This window comes from Canis lupus, chromosome 12, assembly GCF_048164855.1.
Source record: "Canis lupus baileyi chromosome 12, mCanLup2.hap1, whole genome shotgun sequence".
In the NCBI taxonomy this organism is placed as follows: domain Eukaryota; kingdom Metazoa; phylum Chordata; class Mammalia; order Carnivora; family Canidae; genus Canis; species Canis lupus.
In genome coordinates, this window is record NC_132849.1 from 46490482 (window position 1) to 46507804 (window position 17323).

The 17323-nt window shown below is 36.7% G+C and overlaps 1 protein-coding gene across 11 annotated transcripts in view; it reads left to right on the top strand.

Annotated features, from left to right (window-relative positions):
* ITSN2 (intersectin 2) overlaps positions 1–17323 on the top strand; it is a 128951-nt gene that overhangs the window by 53463 nt on the left and 58165 nt on the right. For 8 of the 11 annotated variants that reach the window (XM_072770876.1, XM_072770872.1, XM_072770873.1 and 5 more), the window contains 5 exons: positions 1695–1834; positions 2804–2884; positions 12550–12686; positions 15670–15806; positions 16825–16922. In XM_072770876.1, coding sequence (XP_072626977.1) covers positions 1695–1834; positions 2804–2884; positions 12550–12686; positions 15670–15806; positions 16825–16922 — 593 coding nt within the window. The remainder of the gene's footprint in view (positions 1–1694; positions 1835–2803; positions 2885–12549; positions 12687–15669; positions 15807–16824; positions 16923–17323) is intronic. The other 3 variants (XM_072770880.1, XM_072770874.1, XM_072770882.1) reach the window with 1 other exon arrangement.

Below are 17323 nucleotides of genomic sequence, written 5' to 3' on the forward strand. Positions count from 1 at the left end.
TAACTAGACTCTGAACTCCTTGAGGATAGGACCCATGCCTTATCCTTCCTTTTCACCTGCTATTGAGCATAGTACAGTGCCTTGCACATAGATGTGTAATTTAACGATAACATATTTGTTGAAATACTGGAAAGCCATTAGAGAATCATAAGAGAATTTAGCAAGGTGTCTGGATAAAAAGTGAGCATATAAAATTCAGTCAAAAGTACTTAATTAGAAAAATATGAACAAAGGTTCCATTTACATTAGCATTCTCATTATTATGTATAAAGAAATGTATAGCTATAAAATTTTACTGATAGATATGAAAAATTCCTGGATAAGTAGGTACATGTTATATTCCTGAATGATCCGGCTCAGGATTGTAAAGATGTCAGTTCTCTACTACTTCATCCCATACATTCAGTTCCATTCAGATTTCTTTAAGTGAAACCTGGCAAGAAAATTCACAGATTCACCCAGAAGAGAAAATGTGCAAGATTAGACAAGACTTGAAAAAGAATAACATTAGTGAGGGGAAGACACTTGCTTTACCAGGTATCAAAACATGTTAGGAAAGCTGTAGTCCCTAAAATAGTGTATTATTGATCAGAAAGAAAACATAGAACATTGGAGCTGAAAAGAAGATCTAGAAACAGGCCTGTGTATGTATGACAATTTATGATATGATAAAGTTGGCATTTAATACAAGTGGGGAAAGGATGGGCTTTCAGTAATCACTGTCACTTAAGTGATTTGGGAGACAGTTGATTCTCAGAAAGGGAGGTGGGGAAGCTCTTTTCCTCACTGTATGTACAGAAATGAATTCTAAGTAAACTAAGAGGATAAACAAAAAATACTTTCAGAAAAAATGTTAAACAATGGAAAACATTTTTGTAATCTCAGTGTCAGGAAAGTTTCTTCAAACAACCTAGAGCTATGAAGGAAAATATTTACAGATTTGATGTTATAAAAATGAACTTTTTCATGATGAAAGGCATCATAAACAGTAGAGCATTTAAAATACATACAGTACAACAAGAATTTAGAGTTGCTGCAAATCAGAAATGAAGACAACCCAGCAGGAAGAAAAACAGCAGTGGATAGGGCAAGGCAATCCAAGAGAGTGCCAGTGAGCCAGTAGGTGTTGATTTGATTTCAGTTGTTATCAAGGAAATACTTAAAGTAACAATAAGGTTTCATTTTTTTGCCAATTAGAGAAAATGAAAAAAGATTGATAATATCCATGTTGATGAGGATATGCAGAAACAGATACTTTGGTGTCATTTTATATTAGTGCACCTTTTTGGAAAGACAGTGTGGCAGTTCCTGTCAAAATTCAGAGTGTTTAAGTCCTGTTTTTACATGGCAATTCTTTCATCTCTTAGCCATGTAAAATACTTTCATGTGTGCTTTAAAAATGCACGTACAAGAATATTTATTGCAGTATTTTTATATAAATAGTAGAAAATTAGAAACAACCTAATGCCAATCCAAAAGGGGATAGTTATGTAAATTATGAAATAGCCATAATGTAGACTACCATGGAGCAATTTTAAATTTATATCTTTTTTTCCAGTGTTACTGAGATAGCATACACTGAGTTTAAGGTATATAGCATAGGGGTTTGACTTAGATATGACAGTAAAAGTCAACTACCAGTAGTGACATAAGAATTTCTACCAAATGTAAACTATCTGATGTTTGTATTTCAGATTTAGGGATTGGTTTGCTTCATAAAAAATCATTGGAAAAGGAAGAATTATGCCAAAGACTTAAAGAACAATTAGATGCTCTTGAAAAAGAAACTGCATCTAAGCTATCTGAAATGGATTCATTTAACAACCAACTAAAGGTATTTATCTTCTATTATATTCATTTTTAGGTAGCTGCCTTCTTATCCTCCTCATTTTGATTTAGTAGGATGAGTAACTAAAGCTATTATTGTTATATGGAGTATATTTGCATAATTTATCTTATAATTTGAGCTATACCAGGATTACAAGATTCCTTTTAAATGTTCTCTGTAGATATTATAAACATGGTGTTATGTAATGAAACCTACCATTTACCATAGTTCCCAGTTCTTGACTGCTTTTATTGGCATCTGTACATTTTAAGAATAAGTGCCTTTGTCAGTATAGAAAATTGGTCTCAGCCAACATGATCTTAGGCAAAATTCTAAGATGGTAAATATGGAAAACTATTTAAAATACTTGTAATGGTAGAGGCTTTTATAACCTACTAAATTCTTTTTTTCTGTTTCTTTGTTATAATGTAATTAACCTTTGTGAGGTAATGCAATAATCAGTGAAATCCAAAGCATAATCTGGCACTCAAACTTTGCATGAAAAGTAAGTTCATGATTCATTTTTTACTGCGGTGGCAGAGCAGATGTCCAAAATGTCTACTGTATGCTTACCATTCATATGCAGTATTAGTTATATACTGAAGCCATACCTATGAAAGAAGTATTAAAAGGTAAAAACCAGAGATGACACATCATTCCAGTTTGGGAATAGTCACAGCTCTCTATCTCTTCATGTGACTTTTGCTGACTTATTTGGAATAATATTACACCAACTATAGAGTGAACATTATGAAGAAAAGAGGCATGGTGGCTTCAGTTATAGAGGGGAAGTTTTAGGTGAATAATGTTAATAATAAATTTTACATGAGCAAATATTCTATAGAAAACATTTTAAAGAAAACCAAATAATTTGTCATTGATGGACAGATAAGCCAGCCAAGTTATCTTCCCTACATAATTTTTTTTTAAATCTGTACATAGTTTAATTGGCTTTTTATCTGCCTTATCTTACAGTGTGGGAATATGGATGACTCTGTTCTGCAGTGCCTTTTGTCTCTGCTAAGCTGTCTCAACAACCTCTTCCTCTTACTTAAGGTTATTTTCTAATATCTAGCTTCTTTTCTTTGAGTTACTTTACTGTTTTCTTTTCTTAAAAACTAGACTATTCTTTGCATTTATCTGAGTATCTTTGTTTGAAATAACATACACAATGTGGACCTTTTTTCTTTCTGTTTGCTTGAGTAGCCTTCTGCTGTCTAACTGCCTGTTTGAGTCTAATGCCAGAAATTCATAGGGTTGCCTGGAGTAACCTGTCTTATGAGAAGCCCAAGACACTTAGAAATAACTACCTATTTCCCTTATAATATCCCTGTGCATTGAGCTCCTGCTGGGATTATTTCTGATTCAATGAAAAAGAAAGCTAAAGGAATGTGAGATTTAATCATTTACCCATATTACTGAAAATCATTGTTTAAAATAAAATTTACACCTTCTGAAATGTGGGGCAAGGTTATGTCATGTATGTACCAGGCTGCTTCCTAATACTGCTATAAGGGAAAATCTTAGAGAACCAGTAATACAGGAGCAGCTTTAGTTACATCTAGTTACAGGCCTCATGTTGTTAGACATGCTTGCACTTCAGATAAAGATGTTTAAATCATATACATAAGTAGCTCACTTTGTCATTTGTAGCACACAGAGTATTTCAAATACTCAGTGAATTTCTGTTTTAATACAAAGAAAGGTGCTTTGTATTTACCTCTTGCTGACCCTAGATTTTGATTGTGCATTCTACAGCAATAGGGCAGTTGAATATATATGTATATGTCTTCACACACAGTGAAGACAAGAACATGATAAGTACAACTTATTTGTTATTTAAGCAAAGTGTGCAAGTTGGAAAGATGATATCAGCCTTTACTTTATGGTTGTAGCATGAATGGCCAGATCATCTCGTCTTAGAACTTATGCTATAGGTTGCACAGAAATTTCACCCTACATTTCTTCCATCTACAGAATGAGGTTTGACAATGATTGTAGGCTGTACTCACACACAAGTGATTATTTCAGTTAGCATTTGATTCTCCACAGGCCAGCAGATTATTCTTGGCTCTTGTTTTACTTTCTTCCTTCTGCTTCCTGCCTTCCAGCGTTTCACTGCTTGTTGATACTTTCATCAGAGGCAAATTTAGGATTAGAACTAAGAGGGGTTCAAAGTAGTTAGGAGACTGTGTTGTTATGGAAAGCAAGAAGAAAAGAGCCTCATGTAGTCACTCTGCAAAGCACTGCAGAGCAGTCCTTTAACATAGTGCTGAAAATATCTATGGAATTGTCACTGAGACCTTGAAGACCATTCTGAAAGTGCCGTTTTAGTTAAGTGAGCAGAAGCTGAACTGTGGCAGATAAGGAATGAATGGGAGTTGAGGAAGGGCTGAGTGAGTGTGAACAGGCTCGGGAAGGAGAGTGCAAAGAAGGCATGAAGTCAAAGGAAAAGTGTTTTTGTTTTTGTTTTTTTAATTTAAGAAAGACTTGACAAAAAGTTTCAGTTATGCAAAATGGATCAGTTTTGGGATGTGATGTACAGCATGGCTACTCTAGTTAGCAATATCATGTTGTATGCTTGAGATTTGCTAAGATAGGAGAGAAAAATGGTAACTATGTGAGGTAGATAATTGACTTAGTTATGGTGATCGTTTCCCAGTGTGTACCTACCTATATTGAAATATCTCGGTGTACATCTTAAACATATACGATTTGTATTTGTCAATTTTATCTCAAGAAAACTGAGGAGAGAATAATTGAGACCACCCTTGAAGGTGGTATCAGCTTTCTGTGAGACATATGCTTATGTGGGAGAGAGAGAGTTTCTGTCAGGACAGAGGAATGGAAAAGGAGAGACCAGAGCTGGTGAGGTAACTGACCACATCTGTACTGCCTGGCCAAGCCAAATATCTCATTGCTGAATTCCCAGCACCTGTAGGAGTACGTGGAATGTTAGTGGGTGGCAATAAATACTTGTGGGAAAAAAAAAAAAATAAATAAATAAATAAATAAATAAATAAATAAATAAATAAATAAATAAATAAATACTTGTGGAGTTAATGAGCGGTTTTGAATGTTCTCAGAAAATATGCAGCATTTTAGAGTTAACATATAGACTTTATGAAAAAAAGAAAAAGTAGAAAGGAATTAGAAAACAGCAGAGAACCATGGATCCCACATACTAGGAACATTTGTGACTCCGTGTATTTTTTCTGTTAAGGCTATTTCTTAAATGCAAAAAATTGGGGGCACCTGGGTGGCTCAGTCGGTTAAGCAATCTGCCTTAGGCTCAAGTCATGATCCAGCATCCTGGGATGGAGCCCTGAGTTGGGCTCCCTGCTCAGTGGGGAGCCTGCCTTTCCCTCTCCCTCTGCTGCTTCCCCTACTTGTGCTCTCTCAAGTGCGCATGTGCACTCTCTTTTACTCAAATAAATAAATACAATCTTAAAAAAATACACAAAAAAACTTGAAGGAGATGGAGAGGAAGGAGAGGGAGGAAGGAAGGGAGAGCTTAATGTTGAATATATAAGGTGGCAGTGATTGATAAAACCGAGTCTGAGGGAACCAGATTGAGATATAATCCAGAGCATAGATTTAAGGATTAGATAAAGAGACCTTCAGTGTAACATATGGGGAAAAGATGAGCGTGAATGCAGCTAAATTTGCTTGTGGAGAGTAGGAAGCTGACAGCTTTAAGACTTAAAATCAGAAGCAAATTGGACAATTGCAGGGAATCTTCCTGGGTAGTTGAGGACATGGAATAAGTCCAACCAGACTAGAAGTTGGGTACAGATATAGGAAGTTTTATTGATTTTCAAAATGGAAAGATGAAGGAATTCCAATCTGATGGTTTAATGAGGCAAGATTATTAGCTGGTAGCAAGAAGAATGGATGGAAGATTAAGGAGTTTTGGGAACTCCCAAATTCCCAGATTAGGAAAGATGAGATAGTTTTGTTTCCAGAGAGAGAACTAGGCATGAAATAGACATCTTAGTGGGGATAGGCAGTCCATGTTTGGTAAAGGAAAACAGGTGTGCTGAGCAATGTTGAATGCCTGTGTGAAGTTGGAGGTCATGAATATAAATTGAAAGCAGCATGCCTAATTGTATGATTTTTTTCCCCCACCAAATTTCATCTTCTTAGATAAAAGCACAATGAAGACTGATGAAGTAGGTTCATGGGTTCATACAAGTTTAAGGTTTTAATAGACATGACAACGAGGGAGGGACAAGGGAGTTGCAGATCTTGACATGACAATTACAGTAAAGATAAACTCTGAAATATGGAATGGACATGAAAGAGTGTGAGGAGAGGAAAGGGTGCTGATGAGAGAGTGATGGAGTCAGTGAGTGTACCAAGTATAAGACGAGTTCAGAGGATAAGAACTTATGTTTGAAGAATGGGATATTTAACCAATGATAGTTCTGTTTCTAGGGATGACAAGATTCAAAGTATAAAAATGGAAATGGTGGATTAAGTGGAGTATAAAAAGGAGAGTTGAAGTTTTTATCAAGTCCATATGGATGTCAAAACCTTAGAGAGTAGTGAAGATTAATGAATGAGGATCAGACCAGATGATCAAGAGGTGACAATAAAGAGGAAGAGGAGGGTGGTGTTGCAAGAAGGTATAAGCCTCAGAAAAGCAAGACTTTGTGAGAGGGATGAGAGATAATGGTCTGGAATGGCAATGAAGAGCAAGGAAAATAACTTTAGTTATCCCCTCACCCTGATGTAAATGGAATATGTGGTAAAAAAAAAAAAAAAAAAAAAAAAACTGAGAGAGAAATAGAGGAAAAACAGTATCCTGAAGGATTAGCCAAAAGGACTAAAAGGCTAAGGGAATTTTCTTCCACAGAAGCTGTGTGGATATGCCAGGAGCTTCCTAGATCACAAACAGGGAGTTCCTAGGCAGTGGAAGGGTTTGAGGAGAGGAAGGGTGGGTTGGAGATTCGGTCAGATCAAGAGATAAACAGCATTCTAGAGATGAGAATTTGGGTGATAAAGGATGACAAGGAAGGCCAGGTGGGTTGACAGGTGAGAGAGAATTGTCCTTAGTGTTGGAGGAAGACAAGCAATGAGTTCTAATCTGTGGTCTTTGAGACAGAACATCTGGAGTGAGCACTCCTTTAGCCTACTGTGGTAGCTTGCTACTAGCATTGGCATGGTGGTTATGTAAAATATTTAAAATTATTTGAAGGAATTGTGTTCTGGACCCTATAATATTCATATACAGGATTAGTGATAATTTTTACTTTTGATCAAGTCACACCAGGACACATAGCAAAGCCTGTGGGTTCAAAGATGAGACATTTGACAGGCCCTTATTCCTTTAATAAGGACACAGTGTCCTATCTTTAGTAGTGAGTTAACAGTGAGAAAAGTACCGACTTCAGAATCTGAAGAAATGAGTTCTAGTCCTACCCATGCCACTTGCTAGCTGTGTAACTGTCATTTAACTTCCAAATTTTGCTTTCTTCATTTATAAGATGAAGCTGACAATGTCTACTCTGCCTTCTTTATAGAGTCTTAGGGCGAGTTTTGAGATAGCATATATAAGGGCTTTCTGGACTATCATGTGCCATACAAATTTTTTTGTGGTTTTTATTAGGGTAGGAATCACCCTAAATTTCCACAGTACTTTCAGTGCATTGGAAGGTCACCCCTGCTGATTTGAGATAATGACTGAGGAGATACTATTCCTTAGAGAGAAAGTAGAATCTGTAAACACCAGAATTGGGGCTTATCATAGACTTCTATCCTAAACGTTTCCATTGGGACTTTGTCATTCTGGCTTCACTGACTAGTCCTTGGTTACTCTAGACAGTGCTTCTAAAATTGAATTTTACTGAAGGCCCATCTGATTCAGGATAGAGGCAGGTGATCCCTCTTGTTGTTTAACAGGCTCTGGGCATACTAGGGTTGGTTTAGTGGTCATCACGGAGTCTTGATGTTGCCTCCTCTTACTCAGAATGCTGCTTTTGTATTCTTAACTCAGGTACCCCCCTTTAGAATGGACATGAAATACCGTTTGTCAGATCCCTTTAAATCATTTAATCTTAAAAATGTTTCCTACCTAATAAAGATACTTTAGAAATTTAGCTGAAAGTGAATTTAAGTGAAAGTAAATTTAGAATCTGTGGTATGATTTGGAGTTTGAGTGACATAGTGGAGACAGTTCAAAATTAGGCAAATCAATCTTCTCAGCCTCAGAAATGGTCATCATATCTATTTTATAAGAATGATTATCAGATTAAATGTAGGTATTATGTGTAAAAGCACTTTAAAGTGCTAGACAGATGTTCAGGGTTTTTTGTTTTGGAGGCTTTTTGGATGTTTGAGGAGCTAATTTGCATTCTGCTATGATTTTTTTTTCATGACTAATCAAAATTTTTTATCTTGATTATATCACATTATTCAGCTGAGCTGTATTTTGTAAATTGAATATCTTTTAAGGCCTGGCCTTTGGAAAAAAAACATCACATGCTTTCTTTAAGCAAAATTAGAATATAAAGTTACTTCCTGTCACTATAGGAGGTATTCAGTATTGGTGGTTAAAGTTCAGCGAGTTAAATCTTCCATTTCTACCAGGATGGTAGAATAAGTACTCTGAGCAATGAAAACAATAAAAATAGACAATAAAAATAGATGCTGGATTTAAAAATTTTTGTGAATGCTTTGTTGAGTCATGTTGAGGTACACCCAGGCCTAAAACTAAGTAAACCAGTCTTAACCAAGTGGTCAAATTTAAGATTACCAAGATGGTTAAACCAACATTTTGTGTCTCCTGATACATTGCACTGAAAGAAATACATCACCTCTCTACTATTTTTGCCAAAAATATTTCATCTAAGTGTAAGGAAATAATTAGACACACCCAAATTGTGATTTGGTCTATAAAACAGCTGACTAACCCCACACTTTAAAATTGTGACTCTCATAAAAGATGGAGGAAATCTTCCAGATTTAAGAAGACCAAAGAACCACGACTAAAGGACACTCATGACAGTGAAATGCAGTGTATGACCCTTGATTGGATCATGGATCAGAAAAGAAGCTATTACTGAGGATAATATTTATGCTGTGGGGACATTTTTGAATATGAACTCTGTATTAAGTAATACTTCATGGCTGTGTTAAATGTAGTTTGGTACTGGCATTGGGATGGTAGTTACGTAGAATAGTGATGAAGTATCTGGGGTGAAAGCATCAGTGTCTGCAACTTCTCCCTCTACCTGTGTCTCTGCCCCTCTCTCTCTGTCTTTCTCATGAATAAAGAAATAAAATCTTTAAAAAAAAACAAAAACAAACTACAACAGCTCTGTCCATAGTGCTGTTTAGTTTACTTGTCCTCAGTTAACTCATCTATTGAACCAGGGCCTCCACGAAGCAATGACTTAATCCTGTGAGTCTAGTTGAAAACAATTGCTAAGGGTATTGCAGTCAGGCAGAGGAAGTTTCTGGCAAGCCTTATGGTGCTCTTCAATTCTTATTAATATGTATAGACTTTTTTATGCATTTTCATTCATGTAATAAATACTAATTAAATATCCACACTATACCAAGCCTTCTTGGGTGGGCATACCTTGATGAAAGTCAGCCCTGTTGTCAAGAAACTCATTCCAGTGGAGGAGGTAATCATATAGTCAGAAGACACTGTGGTAGAGGAAGGCACAGGATGCCTTGGGGAGCATGGGAAGCTCATGAACTCAGACATTAGAGGAATGGAGCTGATAAAGGAAGATTTAGAGCAGTATCTTACAGGACAAGTCAGAGTGCTAATCTTGCAGATAAGAAGATCAGGCATTAATTTGGCTCCTTTTAACTGTCCTTTTAAACTTCAATTCTTGGAGCACCTGGGTGGTTAAGCATCAGCTGGTTAATAAGCATCTGCCTTCAGCTCAGGTCATAATCTCACGGTCCTTGGATCGAGTTCTGCATTGGGCTCTCTGTTCAGTGAAGAATCTGCTTCTCCCTCTCTCTCAAATAAATAAATAAAATCTTAAAAAAAGGATAACTTAAAAAAAATAGGATAACTTATAATTCTTTTCCTTTATGACCTTAGCTAATAATAATAGCTAAAATTATTATGAACTTGGTTTGTGCCCTTCACAATTGTAATAAGCACTTTATGGATATTAACCCATTTAATCCTCACAACAACATTGTGAGGCATGTACTATAATTAACTACGTTTTACAGATGAGGAAACTGCAAAGTAACTTTCCTAACGTTACTCAGCTTACCCCTGACAGAGCCAGATTCAGACCTATGTTCCCAGAGTCCTTATCACTAAGCCAAACTGCTTCTCCATAGTTTGTAACCACTATATTCTTCTGCTTTTCAGTAGAATTTAGAGAAAGACACAACTAAGAGAACTAACGAAGCTGAGATTTGTGGAAACTTTGCTCTGAGTGCATTATTTGTATTATTATTGGCTTAAGCTGCAAGTGTTGATCTCAGACATTTTGGACATAGTCTTCAGACTTACACCACATTGCACTCAGATCATATCTCTCATTTCAATCAAGTTAAAAGGGTTCACCTGTAAGATATTTCTGAAAAAAATTGAGTTTTTTTTTGTTTTGGAGGATTTTTTGGTTTAGAGTTTTGTTATTGTGTACAGGTAGACACCCAAAAACATTTTTTACCATAACATTCTTCCAAATACATATTCTACCCTTGAACAATATGGGTTAGGGGAGCCAATGCCCAATATAGTTGAAAATCGGTGTACAACTTTTGACTTCCCAAAAATTTACTAATAGCCTACTATTGACCAGACACCTAACCTATAACGTACACAGTGATAAACACAAATTTTATGTTATATGTATATTATACTGTATTCTTAAAATTAAGCTAGAGAAAAAATTAAAATCATAAGGAAGAGAAAACACATTTACAGTACTATGCTGTATTTATTTTTAAAAATCTGTGTTAGGTAGACACACACAGTTCAAACCCAGTTATCTGAGGGTCAGCTGTACTGTTGAAGGCTCCACCTCTGCCATGAAACCTCTTGATTACTTTAGGGTTTTTTTTGGGGGGGGGGAGTAGGTTGGTTTTGGGGTATTTTTTTCTCTCTTCCTTACTCCAGCCTTTTTATATTTTCTTGTTTAGGATTCTGTAGATTTCATGTAAAAGAAACTCAGTTCAAAATAGTTAAGTTGGGCAGCCCAGGTGGCTCAGCAGTTTAGCACCGCCTTCAGCCTAGGATGTGATCCTGGAGACCCAGGATTGAGTCCTGCTTCAGGCTCCCTGCATGGAGCCTGCTTCTCTCTCTCTTTGCGTCTCTCATGAATGAATAAATAAAATCTTTAAAAACAAACAAAAACAAAATAGTTAAGCTAACGAGAGTAGTTACTGGAGCTTACCAGGACTGCTGAGTCAGTAGAGATGCTACTGGGCAGGTGCAGTTCCTAGGCACAGGAATACAATTGGAGATTCAGTTCCCTAGGCCTTCCTCTCTCTGCCTCTAGTCTTTGCTTCCCTCTTTCCTGCATTGATTTAATTTTTACCCAGGTGGCCTCACTTGGTAGTGGGACAGCTCCAGGGTTACCTTATCCCAGTCTAATGAGTTTTAGAGGAAGAAAGACTTCTTTCTCCTGTCTTCAGTCTATCTGAATCCCAGGAAAGGATTCTGGTCCAGCTTGGAGGGAGGTGGGGGTGCCATGATTGATTGTTAGGCTTGGATTAAATGACTACGCCTGAGGGGGTGTGGGTAGACTCTGACAGATCCTCACAACTGCACAGACTAGGGTTGGGGCAGATGCTGTGGGAAAGATGCTGTTAGAAGATGGAAGGAAAATGCTAAACAAATTACCACGGGTTTCTGCTAAGGTGCTTATCTCTATCCCACATTTTAGTACTTTTCTTTACTTTGATATTTTGAGCTCTTTGAAGGCAAAAACTGCAAACTTGAGAGGAAGAGGATTTGATCCCCTGCATATCTCTATGGCACTGCATAGAACTAGATGCTCTTAAGCAAATGTTTATTTCAATTCCTGTTTACAATACTTTTCATTATTTTGACTTACTCTAGTCATGATTTTAGGTAGATATTATCTTTTCTGTTTTTAGTTCTAAGTAAATTACTCAATAATTGCTTCTGTGTTTAGTTCAGCATCTTATTGAACAAGTTAGAGGTACTTGGTTAAACTACATATGTAAAAAATATCAAAATTCCTCTTCAAATAATCAGATTGTTTCCCCATATATTTTTTTAAAGATTTATTCATTTATTCTAGAAAGCGTGTGCTAGTGACAGGGAGTGGCAGAGGGAGAAGGAAAGAATCTTAGGCAGACTCCACACCGAGAACGGAACCCAGCACAAGGCTTGATTGAACTACCTTGAGATCATGACCTGAGCTGAAACCAAGAGTCAGATGCTCAACTGACTGAGCCACCCAGGCACCCCTGTTTCCCCATATTTTTAGTAATTGGGGTTTTTTTATTAAAAATAAAGTATCAAATCAAAGATTTGGCTTATGAAATTGGCTTATCTTTGTTCCTTAGAAGTGAATTTGTCCTCAGTGATTACAGGACTTAAATACTTCTATTCAGGATTTTTAAATCATCTACATATTATAAAACTTTTACTCTTTTTACTTGAGTTTAACTTGCTTTCAGATTTTTGTCTCTTAATGAAAATACCACATTAGTATGTAAGACAATATTTAAATCAATGGTATATTGACTTATTCTTATTTTCTCCTTAGGAACTGAGAGAAAGCTACAATACACAGCAGTTAGCCCTTGAACAGCTTCACAAGATCAAACGTGACAAGTTGAAGGAAATTGAAAGAAAAAGGTCAGAGCTAATACAGAAAAAGAAACTTGAAGATGAGGCTATAAGGTAATACAGTTGATAAATTTATTATACTATATTACTATTAGAATTCTGATTTTGTTGCCCATATCTTTAGTTTGACTATGAGAATTTAATGGAAATGAAAGGATTATTTTTGATGCTAATTAGATTCTCAATTTGGGAAATTTAGTTCTTCTTTTAGGGACTGAGATTATAGTAATCAATTTTATGTTGCATTAGTGAAAAATAGAGGCTTTGGCATCAGAACTGGATTAGATTTTTTTTTTAATTTTATTTATTTATGATAGTCACACACAGAGAGAGAGAGAGAGAGAGAGAGAGAGGCAGAGACACAGGCAGAGGGAGAAGCAGGCTCCATGCACCGGGAGCCCAACGTGGGATTCGATCCCGGGTCTCCAGGATCATGCCCTGGGCCAAAGGCAGGCGCCAAACTGCTGCACCACCCAGGGATCCCTGAATTAGATTTCTTGATCTACCACTTACTCTTTGGATGACCTTGGTCAAGTCATTTTACCTTTTGAACCCCAGTTTCTCCATCTGCAAAATAGAAATATTGATGCATGCTTCTTAGGTAACTGTGAATTAAATAAAAATAATGTAGCTAATGAGCCGAGCACAAATGTCTTACACTCATCCTTTCCATCTCTCCATTATAAATCTATTAATTTACTGAAAGATCACAAAACCAAATACTTTACAGGTAGAATGTGTAATGCCATGTTGATGCAAGTCTCTTTGTACCACTGAGCTTATCAATTGCCTCCATTTATAGCAAGGAGAAGTAAGACAGTCATGGAATCTGAAGCATAGAACCATTTATTTAGAGGCTTAGCATGTTTTGTTTTGTTTTTTTCTGTTGTAAGGTCCTATATCTGATATGTTCCTCAATTCCCCCCCAAGTTTTCTGGTGTCAGAAATCAGTATACTTAATAAATACTAAGGAGCCAACATTCCTTTACCTTGGAGACAAGTAGACAAGTAATGCCCATGAAAGAACTAAGAGTTCCTAGGGAGGCAAGATGTGTTGTACATTACCATATAGCAGACCTCTGTTACCACTCCCAGCAAACTTTGAGTGGTCTCTGTTTGACTGTGATGTAGGGAGACTCTGGTTTTACTTCTTGTTCCTTGAGCTCTTGTCATTCCAGTAGGAGATGGAGACAACTAAACAGATTGCTGTAGTACTCTTTACTCCAAGGCCCCTACTTTTGTGGGCTCTGACAAGAGACACTAGAATAATATAGAAGCAGAAACAGTGAAGACTTCAAATTAAGAAGACTTTTACCTGCCCCTTAACAGTGCCACTGAACATTGCACAAGGAAACTGTGAAGTGACTACGTAGGTAGTCACTGTGTTCAGAATTTTCTCATGACACATTGCAAGTATCTTGATATCTCTTCATCACTGCTCATAATTTTTTTAGCCCAGCAACCCAGATGAGTAATACATATTTTCATTTCATTCATCTTCCTCACATGTTATCCTGCTATAGAAGAGGGAAGAAATCTGAGCAGAAACACATGTAAGATCAGTCCAAAGCTGAGTCTTAGAAATGTAACTTGATTTCCTAGCTATTTGCCTAGGAAGGTTCCCTCCTTGTCCCGTGCTATTGGGTTATAGTCAGATTTTTACCCTGGAGATATGGCCTCTTTGCCCTTTGTCCAGCTTCTGAGGTACATTCTGTTTCTGGCCCAGTTTCTCATCTACTAACTCCTACATAAGACAGTTTACCAAAATTTAATTTTATATTCTCTTAACTCTCTAGCCTTTCTTTATCCTAGTAAACACGTAAATACTTTGATAGTGTTGTTTATAATCTATGGGAATTCAAATAAAAGCTAGATTAGGTCATTTTAAGTGTGGAAGAATATCAGAAAAGGCTGCCGAGGAACTAACTGGGAAGTGGAGATTAAGAAAGATCTGCAGAGAAGTATGACCCTCAAAGGAGAGCCAAATGTCAGTTACAAAGTGCTAGGGGAAGCACTCTTTGGAGTGAGAAAGGGTATGGGAGGATTTGCAGAGTGTCAAGAGGAAGCTAGTCATAGGGTAATGAACCAGGAGTATGAAGTCTAAGACAGTCCAGGAATGAGGAAGAAAAGGTTGCTGAGTAACTGGGTCTGCAGTTTTGGGGATTATAGAATTTCCAAATTTCTCCAGGAATTATAGGAATTGAGAAATGGATTTAAGCCAAGATGTCCTCCTTGGTGGGGCATAAATAACCACAACTCTCAGGCTGTATTCAGCCACAAGCTCTGCTGTCCCTGATAGTGTGAGCAGAGGCTTGGAGAAGGTGCTAAATTTAGTGATGACAGCTCCGCTTCCAAGTAAGACCATAAAAATACATGCCAGAAAGAAAACTATGGTGAACATTAGTTTTAATACTGTAATAGCTAAGTCTGACCAGAGACCATCTTGCCCAGCTAAAAACCAAGCTGCAGTTATATCACATCACAAACACATATGCAAGCATGGACCTAATAATGGAAAAGACTTCCAAGGGACAATGTAGAGAGTAGGTAATCTGCCCAGAAGCATTTCCTATTTCCACAGCAATGACCACATCTTGAAAACAGGGTTTAGCTAGAAGAGTAGAAATAAGAGCTGGAATATAGTCCTTACGAAAAATCTGGGGAGAAAGGAAGAGCATTTAGACACACTTTTTAGATATGTTTTCTGAATAGTTTAGTTTCCCTTCTTGGAATTAGGAGGTTGGCTGACAGGAGGGAATTTGAGGGTTTGGGAAATTGTTGGTCCTACTCCTCAGCTCATCTGTATGTCCAAGGGTGACCTCAAGTAGTTGGTTTTCCCCTTCATCCATGATCCCCACTGTTTTTCCACATCCCCTACTAATATGTCTTTGCTATATAATAAGTATGTAAATATATAAGATTATATATAAGTACATAAGAAATATGTAATGTTTCTATAGTTTGTGAGGAAGAAGATCTGATATTTTGCTTAACAAAAATTTTAGGACATTATACAAACTCTTTTTTTTATGTAAAGGAAAGCAAAGCAAGGAAAAGAAAACTTATGGAGGGAAAGTCTTAGAAAGGAAGAAGAAGAAAAACAAAAGCGACTCCAGGAAGAAAAAGCACAAGAGAAAGTTCAAGAAGAGGAGCGGAAAGTGGAGGAGAAACAATGTAAGGATAAGGATAAAAATGATAGATTTTATTTTTCTGAGACAGAACAATGAAAGCAATAACAAAAAATGTTATGATGAGAGGAAAAAACATTTAAGCAAATGTTAACCTTTGAGTCAGAAAACTTTTTCTAAATTAAACTTGGAGAAATGCATAGGCTTTATTAAAACAGACTGAGGGTAGAAGTCTTAAAACAACATGTAGAAAAGAAGATCATAATCACTGACTAGCTATGAACAGACCCTGACATGGTTTTCATAAGTGAAGTAAACATTTGTAAATAGTTTATTCAACCAGTGTTAACTAAACTGTTTGTTTTCATGAAAAAGCAGTAAAATTTTAAATCTTTGCATATTAAAATTTTCTCATATGCTTTATGATATACCTTAGAGTCCATTCCTGAGATACTTTACATATTGCTGTATCTGTTTTGGATACACAGATATTTGAATCCTTATTAATGATACATGTGTTGAAATTTCTGTAAGCTAAAGCATTTATTCTGCATATAAAATAAAATATTTATAATCTTATTAAGGCTAGTGTATCTGTGAGCTCTTCTGTTTTTCTTTTAGAACCGTCCTGGTAAACCTACAGCTTGCTCTTCACTGAACCCTGTTCACTGCTAACCTCATTTGCAAACTTTCTCTCTGTCTCTTCCCTGGTACATTCTGAGCGCCACAGAACAAACCTTGCTGCTTGGCCGCCTTGCATGGCTTAGTCTGCCACCACTCCTCCACCTTCCCCGGCGTCCCTGAGCGTAGCACACCCTGCAAGTCATGTCTTTGTTTCATTGCCTCCTACTTTACTGAAATTGAACGTCCTTGTTTGCTTTTATATTGATTCTTTGACTATACAAGATATTTAAATCCTAACAAGCCTATATCAAATGCATTTTCATTTTACTGTTTGATATTCAGTTTTTTCCTTTTGATTTTATGAGCTCTTTATATTGAGTCATCACAAAGATGTGTGTGTACATGAAAGTAGCAAATAATGACAATTATCTTCTCTTTAGGTGAGCCAGCTAGTGCTTTGGTGAATTATAAAGCACTGTATCGCTTTGAAGCCAGGAGCCATGATGAGATGAGTTTTAATTCCGGGGATATAATACAGGTAAGAAATAGTTTTTATTGTTCATGAGTAAGCTTAATACAATGTAATATATTACTTTCTTTAATAATAATGACTATCATTTTATATAGCGATTTACCATTTAAAAAGCATATCTTGGGGATCCCTGGGTGGCTCAGTGGTTTAGTACCTGCGTTTAGCCCAGGGTGTGATCCTGGAGTCCTTGGATCGAATCCTGCATCAGGCTCCCTGCATGGAGCCTGCTTCTCCCTCTGCCTGTGTCCCTTTCTCTCTGTGTCTTTCATGAATAAATAAATAAAATCTTTAAAAAATAAAAAATAAAAGCCTATCTTGAACTTTATCTGATTTGGCCCTGATGACATTCTGCAGAGTAGCATATTATTACTGCCGTATTCTAGGTAAGGAAGCTTAGACTTACAGAA